The sequence below is a fragment of the Oncorhynchus keta genome, chromosome 2 (genome assembly GCF_023373465.1).
Source record: "Oncorhynchus keta strain PuntledgeMale-10-30-2019 chromosome 2, Oket_V2, whole genome shotgun sequence".
NCBI classification, from domain to species: Eukaryota; Metazoa; Chordata; class Actinopteri; order Salmoniformes; family Salmonidae; genus Oncorhynchus; species Oncorhynchus keta.
The window spans coordinates 31,696,391-31,709,806 of record NC_068422.1 but is presented as its reverse complement, the minus strand read 5'-3'; the positions used below and the strand labels follow the sequence as shown (position 1 = coordinate 31,709,806).

Sequence of the window (13,416 nt, the reverse complement as noted above, 5' to 3'; positions counted from 1 at the left end):
AAGTAAGCATTTGATGGTAAGGTCTGCACCTGTTGTATACGACACGTGACAAATAGCATTTGCTTTGGTTTGATTTCTTCGACCACTTAAAAAGATATAGCACAGTTTTCCAATTAAGAGTCTGCATTCCCATTGAGTTTACCCACACAACAATATGACCAATATCATTCTTTGTGAGATGTTCATCAGATCCTAGCTCCTTTATTATGTAGCAGCTGATTGCGAAGCCCTTTTGTAAGGAGTGCTAGGAGATAGAGAGACAGGATGGAAAAGGCCTCAGCACTTCTAGTTTCTCCGAAACTCTTCCACATGGTTTGGTTACCATGGCCACTGGTGCGAGTTGGCTCTGTTGGTTGCTGTGGAAGTGGCCTGTGTGTGAAGTGGAGGAGGAGAAAGAAGAGGAAGAGAGAAGAGAAGAGCAGAGAGAAGAGGTTGAGGGGGCAGATATTCTACGTCTGATTTCAGACGTGGCGCAGCGCTGAGTGAAGAGAGTGGGTGGTCTGGGTGCACAGTGTTGCTCCACTCTGATCACTCCTCTCCTCTTTTCTCTCTCTGCCTCCATCCGCCTGCGCTTGGCTTCAAGACAGTGGGCATTTGATGGCATGACCATGGAATATCACTGCATTACTCCAAAATAGAGACAAGACGATGGTCAATACATTTACTTACAATATAATTAAAATATTTGGCTAAATATAACATAATTACTGGTACTATGTTGGAGCTGGTTCTATGTTGATGCAATCAGATGGGGGGCTTTCAGTGAGGACCTTTGACAGAATGACTGGTAATGAAATACTGGCCCTCAGGCAGCATGGCTTTGTGTCAGTGATGGTGCAGACTGTGGGAGACTAATAAGCATGAAAGCCAAACACTGAACAATGCACACAGTCAGACACGACGGAGCTACAGAGTGTTTCTCGATGGTGAGGGGATATAGGGCTGTTACTATTAACATATGCAACAAGTTGATCTCCTACCTGATGGGCTAAAGACTGTCCCCATGTTCCTTGTATAGCTCTTCTTATATAATAGTGTTTTGTCACATTTTATAGTATCTGAGTAGGAGGATGTGTGGGCTTTTTTGTTGTTGTACGTACTGTATGTGAGAGCGGGTATGTTCACAGTCCTATTTAGTGTGTATTTAGTGTGCACGCGTGTGTGTGTGTGTGTGTGTGTGTGTGTGTGTGTGTGTGTGTGTGTGTGTGTGTGTGTGTGTGTGTGTGTGTGTGTGTGTGTGTGTGTGTGTGTGTGTGTGTGTGTGTGTGTGTGTGTGTGTGTGGATGAGAAGTGTGTACTCCTACACTGTAGCCACGACACAAGCAGCAATGTGCCCTTTTCTCCCCATTAGTGATGGATAGCTTTTTCCAGAGAGGAGAGTTGCCCCTGTACTGTTTCCATGTAGGAGCACCACTGGTGGCTATTAACGTACAGTTACAATACACAGCCTGTGATTCAATGCCACACCGCTGACTCATTGTCATGGAAACGCCAGGACTGGGATAAATACCACACCACACAGACAAAGGCTGAAGACTGCGTTGAATGGGGGATTGTATAGGTTATGTAACTGTAGCGGATTGGGGCCTAAATGAGTGGTTCTCTAGTGGTGCATGTCCTATTCACATGGGACATAAATCCACTGCTTTTGGCCACCTCCAATCAGAGGGCCTCCTCCTTTGTCCTTGCAGAGGCTCCAGTGAGAAAGGTCCTGGGAATGGGTGGCATGGCAACACACTCCGCATCGCACCCAGCCTACTCACACTGGGAGAGAGAGGGTACTGAGAACATCATGAAGGTGGTGTGTTTTGGACTGGACACAGTTAGGAATGATTTACTGAGCATTGCAATATATCAGGGACAAACACTGTACTGTAGAAAACAATGGACAGACAGCTCTTTAGACTGAGGAGTTATACACTGAGTGTACAAAACAATAGAAACACCTTCCTAATATTGAGTTGGAACGCCTTTTGTCACCAGAACAGCCTGAAATCATCGGGGTGTCGAAAACGTTCCACAGGGATGCTGGCCCATGTTGACTCCAACACTTCCCACAGTTGTGTCAAGTTGGCTGCATGTCCTTTGGATGGTGGACCATTCTTGATACACACATGAAACTGTTGAGCGTGAAAAACCCAGCAGCGGTGGCACTTCAATATTTTGTCTCTGAATGGCACACATACACCATTCATGTCTGAATTGTCTCAAGGCTTAAACATATTACTTAACCTGTCTCCTCCCCTTCATCTACACTGATTGAAGTGGATTTAATAAGTGATATCAATAAGGGATCATAGCTTTCACCTGGATTCATCTGGTCAGTCTATGTCATGGAAAGCATAACGTTTTGTACACTCAGTGTATAACATACTGTTATGAGTGGGTGGAGAGCATCTTGTGACTGAACATTGAAGCATAAGTGAGACTTGTGTGGGTGTGATGTGTGTGCACTGGTGGGGTTATCATACTGCTGTATCAAGAAGTTACCTTGGTCAGTCTCTCCATTCCACCCTGTTGTTAAGTGGCCATTACACCCCCGTTCCCAAGTGTAGTAATGGACTTGAGGAAATGGGTCTGCTTAGGCTACCTGGTCACTTTAAGTGTGCCACTGATCTTTACTATATGAGATCCTGTCTGAAGGGTGGGGGTGGGGCGTAGTGGAGACTAAAGGCTTTTATCCAATCATTTGAGACCAGGAAAAAACCTTCACATGAGGCTTCAAAGGGCACTTAAACAATTAGTCATTGACCAAGAAACCCCCACTTTCCAAACCTGTCTGTCTATGACAGTAAACAGCACTGCCCATATATCATAATTAGATAAAGCACTGCCCATATATCATAATTAGATAAAGCACTGCCCATATATCATAATTAGATACAGCACTGCCCATATATCATAATTAGATACAGCACTGCCTATATATCATAATTAGATACAGCACTGCCTATATATCATAATTAGATAAACTACTGCCCATATATCATAATTAGATAAAGCACTGCCTATATATCATAATTAGGTAAAGCACTGCCCATATATCATAATTAGATAAAGCACTGCCCATATATCATAATTAGATAAAGCACTGCCCATTTATCATAATTAGATACAGCACTGCCCATATATCATAATTAGATACAGCACTGCCTATATATCATAATTAGATACAGCACTGCCTATATATCATAATTAGATAAACTACTGCCCATATATCATAATTAGATAAAGCACTGCCTATATATCATAATTAGATAAAGCACTGCCCATATATCATAATTAGATAAAGCACTGCCCATATATCATAATTAGATAAAGCACTGCCCCTATGTCATAATTAGATAAAGCACTGCCTATATATCATAATTAGATAAAGCACTGCCCATATATCATAATTAGATAAAGCACTGCCTATATATCATAATTAGATAAAGCACTGCCCATATATCATAATTAGATACAGCACTGCCTATATATCATAATTAGATAAACTACTGCCCATATATCATAATTAGATAAAGCACTGCCCATATATCATAATTAGATAAAGCACTGCCCATATATCATAATTAGATAAAGCACTGCCCATATATCATAATTAGATAAAGCACTGCCCCTATGTCATAATTAGATAAAGCACTGCCTATATATCATAATTAGATAAAGCACTGCCCATATATCATAATTAGATAAAGCACTGCCTATATATCATAATTAGATAAAGCACTGCCCATATATCATAATTAGATAAACTACTGCCCATATATCATAATTAGATAAAGCACTGCCCATATATCATAATTAGATAAAGCACTGCCCCTATATCATAATTAGATAAAGCACTGCCTATATATCATAATTAGATAAAGCACTGCCCATATATCATAATTAGATAAACTACTGCCCATATATCATAATTAGATAAAGCACTGCCCATATATCATAATTAGGTAAAGCACTGCCCATATATCATAATTAGATAAAGCACTGCCCATATATCATAATTAGATAAACTACTGCCCATATATCATAATTAGATAAAGCACTGCCCATATATCATAATTAGATAAAGCACTGCCCATATATCATAATTAGGTAAACTACTGCCCATATATCATAATTAGATAAAGCACTGCCCCTATGTCATAATTAGATAAAGCACTGCCTATATATCATAATTAGATAAAGCACTGCCTATATATCATAATTAGATAAAGCACTGCCCATATATCATAATTAGATAAAGCACTGCCCATATATCATGATTAGATAAAGCACTGCCTATATATCATAATTAGATAAAGCACTGCCCATATATCATAATTAGATACAGCACTGCATATATATCATAATTAGATAAACTACTGCCCATATATCATAATTAGATAAAGCACTGCCCATATATCATAATTAGATAAAGCACTGCCCATATATCATAATTAGATAAAGCACTGCCCATATATCATAATTAGATAAAGCACTGCCCATATATCATAATTAGATAAAGCACTGCCCATATATCATGATTAGATAAAGCACTGCCCATATATCATAATTAGATAAAGCACTGCCTATATATCATAATTAGATAAAGCACTGCCCATATATCATAATTAGATAAAGCACTGCCCATATATCATGATTAGATAAAGCACTGCCTATATATCATAATTAGATAAAGCACTGCCCATATATCATAATTAGATAAAGCACTGCCTATATATCATAATTAGATAAACTACTGCCCATATATCATAATTAGATAAAGCACTGCCCATATATCATAATTAGATAAAGCACTGCCCATATATCATAATTAGATAAAGCACTGCCCATATATCATAATTAGATAAAGCACTGCCCATATATCATAATTAGATAAAGCACTGCCCATATATCATGATTAGATAAAGCACTGCCCATATATCATAATTAGATAAAGCACTGCCTATATATCATAATTAGATAAAGCACTGCCCATATATCATAATTAGATAAAGCACTGCCCATATATCATAATTAGATAAAGCACTGCCCATATATCATAATTAGATAAAGCACTGCCCATATATCATAATTAGATAAAGCACTGCCCATATATCATAATTAGATAAAGCACTGCCCATATATCCATATATCATAATTAGATAAAGCACTGCCCATATATCATAATTAGATAAAGCACTGCCTATATATCATAATTAGATAAAGCACTGCCCATATATCATAATTAGATAAAGCACTGCCCATATATCATAATTAGATAAAGCACTGCCCATATATCATAATTAGATAAACACTGCCTATATATCATAATTAGATAAAGCACTGCCCATATATCATAATTAGATAAAGCACTGCCCCTATATCATAATTAGATAAAGCACTGCCTATATATCATAATTAGATAAAGCACTGCCCATATATCATAATTAGATAAACTACTGCCCATATATCATAATTAGATAAAGCACTGCCCATATATCATAATTAGGTAAAGCACTGCCCATATATCATAATTAGATAAAGCACTGCCCATATATCATAATTAGATAAACTACTGCCCATATATCATAATTAGATAAAGCACTGCCCATATATCATAATTAGATAAAGCACTGCCCATATATCATAATTAGATAAAGCACTGCCCATATATCATAATTAGATAAAGCACTGCCCCTATGTCATAATTAGATAAAGCACTGCCTATATATCATAATTAGATAAAGCACTGCCTATATATCATAATTAGATAAAGCACTGCCCATATATCATAATTAGATAAAGCACTGCCCCTATGTCATAATTAGATAAAGCACTGCCCATATGTCATAATTAGATAAAGCACTGCCCATATATCATAATTAGATAAAGCACTGCCCCTATGTCATAATTAGATAAAGCACTGCCCATATGTCATAATTAGATAAAGCACTGCCCATATATCATAATTAGATAAAGCACTGCCCCTATGTCATAATTAGATAAAGCACTGCCTATATATCATAATTAGATAAAGCACTGCCCATATATCATAATTAGATAAACTACTGCCCATATATCATAATTAGATAAAGCACTGCCTATATATCATAATTAGATAAAGCACTGCCCATATATCATAATTAGGTAAAGCACTGCCCATATATCATAATTAGATAAAGCACTGCCTATATATCATAATTAGATAAAGCACTGCCCATATATCATAATTAGGTAAAGCACTGCCCATATATCATAATTAGATAAAGCACTGCCCATATATCATAATTAGGTAAAGCACTGCCCATATATCATAATTAGATAAAGCACTGCCCATATATCATAATTAGATAAAGCACTGCCCATATATCATAATTAGATAAAGCACTGCCCATATATCATAATTAGATAAAGCACTGCCCATATATCATAATTAGATAAAGCACTGCCCATATATCATAATTAGATAAAGCACTGCCCCTATGTCATAATTAGATAAAGCACTGCCTATATATCATAATTAGATAAAGCACTGCCTATATATCATAATTAGATAAACTACTGCCCATATATCATAATTAGATAAAGCACTGCCTATATATCATAATTAGATAAAGCACTGCCCATATATCATAATTAGGTAAAGCACTGCCCATATATCATAATTAGATAAAGCACTGCCCATATATCATAATTAGATAAAGCACTGCCCATATATCATAATTAGATAAAGCACTGCCCATATATCATAATTAGATAAAGCACTGCCCATATATCATAATTAGGTAAAGCACTGCCCATATATCATAATTAGGTAAAGCACTGCCCATATATCATAATTAGGTAAAGCACTGCCCATATATCATAATTAGGTAAAGCACTGCCCATATATCATAATTAGGTAAAGCACTGCCCATATATCATAATTAGGTAAAGCACTGCCCATATATCATAATTAGGTAAAGCACTGCCCATATATCATAATTAGGTAAAGCACTGCCCATATATCATAATTAGGTAAAGCACTGCCCATATATCATAATTAGGTAAAGCACTGCCCATATATCATAATTAGGTAAAGCACTGCCTATATATCATAATTAGATAAAGCACTGCCCATATATCATAATTAGATAAAACACTGCCCATATATCATAATTAGATAAAGCACTGCCCATATATCATAATTAGATAAAACACTGCCCATATATCATAATTAGGTAAAGCACTGCCCATATATCATAATTAGGTAAAGCACTGCCCATATATCATAATTAGGTAAAGCACTGCCCATATATCATAATTAGGTAAAGCACTGCCTATATAACATAATTAGATAAAGCACTGCCCATATATCATAATTAGATAAAACACTGCCCATATATCATAATTAGATAAAGCACTGCCTATATATCATAATTAGATAAAGCACTGCCCATATATCATAATTAGGTAAAGCACTGCCCATATATCATAATTAGATAAAGCACTGCCCATATATCATAATTAGATAAAGCACTGCCCATATATCATAATTAGATAAAGCACTGCCCATATATCATAATTAGATAAAGCACTGCCCATATATCATAATTAGATAAAGCACTGCCCATATATCATAATTAGATAAAGCACTGCCTATATATCATAATTAGATAAAGCACTGCCCATATATCATAATTAGATAAAGCACTGCCCATATATCATAATTAGATAAAGCACTGCCCATATATCATAATTAGATAAAGCACTGCCCATATATCATAATTAGGTAAAGCACTGCCCATATATCATAATTAGATAAAGCACTGCCCATATATCATAATTAGGTAAAACACTGCCCATATATCATAATTAGATAAAGCACTGCCTATATATCATAATTAGATAAAGCACTGCCCATATATCATAATTAGATAAAGCACTGCCTATATATCATAATTAGATAAAGCACTGCCCATATATCATAATTAGATAAAGCACTGCCCATATATCATGATTAGATAAAGCACTGCCCCTATATCATGATTAGATAAAGCTAAATCTATGACAAGCATCATTATCCCTGGAGGGGTCCTGATAGGTTAATATGAATGCTGTAAGGACAATAGCCTCCTGCTGTGAAGAGAGACTCAGGTACAGTATGCTTCTCTCTCTCTGAGACTGTATTCCCATGCAGAGCAGTAGGAGACTGGGCTGAATATTGGATCATAAGCCCTTGGGTTAAATCAAGTTTCTCTGTCAGATAAGAGGATTTTGCCCTGCTCCTGTTCACATGGAGGATTTACCACCACACTGCATGCTGGGTAAAAAGCAGACCAGAATGGATGTTGTTACTCAGGTAGACTTGACTGGGTGATGACGGGATGGTGTTGGCACAAGGCAAGGTAGAGAGGGGTCAGGGCAGGGGCAGCTGGGAGTCAACAACATAGTGTCGAAAGACAAAGAGCAAGATGATTTGTGCGAGAGAAAGAAAGTGGAGATAAACACACACATAGGCCTACATGTCTAATGAACCGAAAATCATGCAGATGCATGCACGCGCACTCACACAAACATACACACACACAAGCATACACACCAATTGAGGTTGCTGAGGGGAGGATGGCTCATGATAATGGCTGGAATGGAGTAGTATCAAACATGTTTCCATGTGTTTGATGCCATTCCATTGAATCCATTCCAGCTATTATTATGAGCCGTCCTCCCCTCAGCAGCTTCCACTGACACACATGCACGTTAGCAGACACGCACACACACACAAACTCTAATGGGTTATTCAATACTCCTGACTTGGCCAGTTGTGTCTTGGCAACTCAGCATGATGGTGCAGTCTGACTGGCTGGCTTTCTCTGTGTTTAATTGGATTAGGTAAACAATCACGTGACCTTACACAACATTATTCAGGACCAGAGGAGACCAGGTAGGAAAGAGACACAGTAAAAGGTTCTATCTTAAAGGGACACATTTTTTTAATATATTTTTTTATTTTACTAGGCAAGTCAGTTAAGAACAGATTCTTATTTTCAGTGATGGTCTAGGAACAGTGGGTTAACTGCCTGTTCACGGGCAGAACAACAGATTTGTACCTTGTCAGCTCAGGGATATGAACTTGCAACCTTTCGGTTAATAGTCCAATGCTCTAACCACTAGGCTACCCTGCCACCCCAAAACCCCACTAACTATTTAATAGTGCATTTGTATTGAATTCTAATAACATCGAGCTTGAATGGTTTTATTTATAGCATTACATGTTCAGAAGAAAAGCATTGAGAATCTGCAAAGCACAAAGCTGCCTGACAATATATGCTGCTCTGCCAGCCTGAATGTAACATTCAAAATGTTCAGACGGGGAATGTATTTATGAGAAAAACAACTTTTGGATGAGCAACTATTTGGATTAGCTTCTACTTTTTTTTAAATGTCACACAACTTCAAACTGTCTGCATAATCGTTTTAGGCATCTCAAACAATCTTGACATTTTTAAATATATTTTTCCGAAAGGTTGGGAACGAAACAATGCATTTAGAAACATAAGGTGGTACCCACAGAGACATTGATGTGGTAAAAGCACTGGAGAGGGTGTGGTTAGAGTGGCGTTGGATGAAGGGAGTTCCTCAGAAGCGTGTCTTGAAGCCAAAGAGCTCCACCTTGTCAATGGATCTCTCATTGGAGAACGAGGCTCGGGTGATGGAACAGCTGGGACTCCCCTCCTTACACAGCCACACCTTCCTGCGCAATTAGAAAGATAGAAAAGGGAAAGAAAGAGATGCTCTGTTATCCACCACCCTCATGTAAATGATGGTCATTTCTTTAGGCAACACACTGCTTCTGTTTCCCATAAGGAATGATCACACTGCTCTGTTCTTGTGTTGGCTATTTTCTCTAATATAAGCTACTACATGATCTGTTTATCAGCTCAACAGCTAACCATGTTCTCTATAGCTTGGGAACATAATTCCATTGCTAAAATTAACTTTGAGAGTTTGAACACGCTCTAGATAGCAGGGAATCTGAGGTTTTCTGGAGACCCTTCTGTTCAGCAACCAGTGCCTAGGCCAAATAAGGCTTGTCACATGTCAGATGGACACAGGGAATGCAGGCTTTCTAAGAAAGCCGGCCAACCCTTGGGGGTGACACTAGATTGACTGTATCCACTATAATATAGTCCCTCCTATCCCTTGCAAAACTGGAATTTTTGTCATAAACAGCTGTGGGCATTCACTAAAACTTCAACCTCTGTTTCAGCCCACTGGTGAAAATGGTTCAGCAACATGATCCTAACCTCTGTCAGCAAAGACAAATGATTCAGCTATAGCCTGAGTCCAAGCCCCAGCCAACCTCGGTACAGTGCATAGAAGGCAGTTTTTCTTGGCACCATCTCTACTGTTCTCTATGACAAATGACTTTGGGAAAAGCACAACACAAACATAATCAAGTAAATTGAATTGTATAACTCAGCACTGTCTTAAGTCTAAACCTTAGTTTACCATGAGACATGCCTCAGTGAGGAGCAACAGGCGACATGCTTACTCTACAGCATGTAGGTCAAGCCCTGGAGACTGAGGCCCTGTCACTCAATTCGCTGCATGGCAGATATGGGCTACATTATTTCCTAGTCTGTGTAGATTAGTGGAGAGATTGTAGAGGATCAGTGCGCCACATGTGGTCATCCTGAAGCACGGTCTGGTGCGATGGGAGTTCAGTCAGATCACAGAGACACAACGCAATAGCTGCCCATTGCGCCTCAATGACAGAGAGCGAAATGGATGGAGAGAGAGAGAGGGATGAGGCAACATCTCCATCTGCATTCTCTGCTCTGCTCTCGTGTCGCACACAGCCCACAGACTGCTGATTTGACAGCAATCACAGGGCTTAGAGGTTAGCTCTAAATCGCCCGTTGCATCAGGTAAATATTCATCTCCCCTGACATCACTCTGCTAAATAAAATGGAGGATTGAACCCAAAAGAGCATAAGGAGGGTTGTCTATCTACTATATGATGTGTCTGTGGCTATTTTCCTTTTTAAAAGCATTTGCTCTTCTTGTCCTGGTAATAGATGGATTGATGTTTTTGACTCATAGGTTGAACCTGTCAAGCAAAGCTACCCCCTAATAAGTGAATTATCCCAATTTAGAAGCACATGACTGTGTGAACTGATCTAATAAGCACATGAAAAGAAAACAAACCTGGTGTGTGTCACAGAGAGAGAAAGACAGAGCGAGAGACGCGAGAGAGCAATGACTGCTGCTATAACAAGAGCTAACGTTGACCATGTGATTGTGGGTTGATAATAATGGCCTGGTCTCTGAGTGAGCACCACCCACTGCACCCACTCTGCCTGACTGCCTGACTGACCAGGCCTCTAGAGGAAAGGACATTTCCTTTTTCCCACACACTTGAGGAAATGAGATAACATAGACCAGCGTATGGGAAGGAATTCAATGTGTTTCAAAACAAATGTTCTGCTGCAGAATAAACTAAGGCATTGCATTGTTCCTGGAGAGCAATCTGGAGCAGATCTTAACTGGGCCTGGCTGGCTAATGGCTCTGTATGGTTTATAATGAAGTTGGACTTCCAAAACTCTGCCAAGGTTACAAGTTTTTTTTTTTTATCGCTTTGGTACTATTTTCACAAGTATGTGGTAATATTCAACAACTCTTAGTACAAAACTCAAAACAGATCATCAAAACTTTAAGCATATTTTCAACTAAACCTAATTAGTCATTTAATCTAAAAATACCTTTCACGATGCAATGCTCACAGCACATTTCATATGATTCTCTTCTCATTTGCTTAAATACATTTGACCATCACTTAATCCAATTGCACTTAATGGTTAATCACTTAACCGTTCGGTAAACCTATAGATTTTAACTGGTTTGTCTACTATATATGGATTTAGAGAACTACAGAAATAAAACGTGTGTTTGTAAAGTATGAACATCTAAATGTGGCCTCCTAATGGGCTCCAGAGTGGCGCAGCGGTCTAAGGCACTGCATCTCAGCGCTAGAGGTGTCGCTACACACCCTGATTCGATTCCAGGCTGTATCAACAACCGGCCCTGATTAGGAGTCCCATAGGGCGGCGCACAATTGGCCCGGGTTAGGGTTTGGCCAGTGAAGGCCGTCATTGTAAATAATAATTTGTTCTTAGCTGACTTGCCTTGTTAAATAAAGGTTCAATAAAAATAAATAAAATAAAATGACATGTATGATACATGATAACCATAGATAATAACCACTTGTTATTGCTAATTGATTTCAAATAGGGGCAACCACAATTTGTCACCATATAAAAGGGTGTGTGTAAACACTTGCACTTTCTTTCAACATGGAGCAGGATAGACAGCAAGGGAGAAGAAGAAATCAAATAGCTCATGGACAAGGGGCCCCTCAGAGAGGTGGACAAGGGGCCCCTCGGAGAGGTGGACAAGGGGCCCCTCAGAGAGGTGGACATGGGCCCCGTCAAAGAAGTGGACATCAGAGAGAGGGAGGCAGACGGCGGGAACTGTTATATCTAATGAAGTCCGGGCCATCGTTGTTGATCATATGGTAAACAGAGGCCTTACCATGGCAGAGGCCGCCCGATTAGTTCACGCCAATCTGAGAAGATCAATTGTCAATTGCCTCCATACTCTCCTTTCCTTAACCCACTTGAGGAATGGGAGGTGGAAGGTATACGATTGCCATCCCCATGAGTTTACCACCCTCCTTCTGGCCATGGATGAGGCATACGACGACATCAATTCAGACCAATGTCAAGCTTGGATTCGCCATGCCAAAAGCTATTTCACACGGTGCATGAACAACATTCACTTTGATGTGGATGAGAATTTATGGCCAAATGCTCAAAACAGGCTTGATGCAAATGAATGTGTGCTAAAGGTTTTAGGTTTTAGGTTAGGTTTTATTTTAATTTAATTTGTTTAATTTAATTTTGGGACATTTGATTAGACAGTACACATACGTTGCAACTGAAATAAAAGTAACAATTAGCTAATTGCCAATGCCAGGCTGGGTCAGTAGCTAGCTCTATTTGCCATATTCCATAATAAAAAAAAATATTTGTTAGCTTGCTAGCTTATAATGTGGCTAATTAAAGTAGCCTAACTTTTTCCTGTCTAGCTAGGCAGCTGGAGGGCAAAGTTAGCTAGCTTATAAATGGTGCTCAAATTCGAATACAACTTTGTTTATCTAGCCTAGCGATAGTTCGCCATATGACTTTTGGTTTTATATATTTAAATTAAATCATAAAGTTTGCTTACCTTAATAAATTGAAAAATAACATGCTTATTGGTTGACTATTTGCATTCCATCACCATAATGGAATGGCAGTTGAGTTTTGAATCAGAATGGCAGTTCACATTTGAATTGACCAAAAGGTTCTATCTAGAGACCCTTTTTATCTATGAGTGCATGCTTT

The 13,416-nt window shown here is 38.5% G+C and overlaps 1 protein-coding gene across 2 annotated transcripts in view; it reads right to left on the bottom strand.

Moving 5' to 3' along the window:
- Positions 1 to 8,931: 8,931 nt before the first annotated feature.
- LOC118399339 (acylphosphatase-2-like) overlaps positions 8,932 to 13,416 on the bottom strand; it is a 79,131-nt gene continuing 74,646 nt past the window's right edge. For both annotated transcript variants that reach the window (XM_035795350.2, XM_035795357.1), the window contains one exon: positions 8,932 to 9,721. In XM_035795350.2, the coding sequence (XP_035651243.1) occupies positions 9,607 to 9,721 (115 nt within the window). In that variant the 3' untranslated portion in view covers positions 8,932 to 9,606. The remainder of the gene's footprint in view (positions 9,722 to 13,416) is intronic.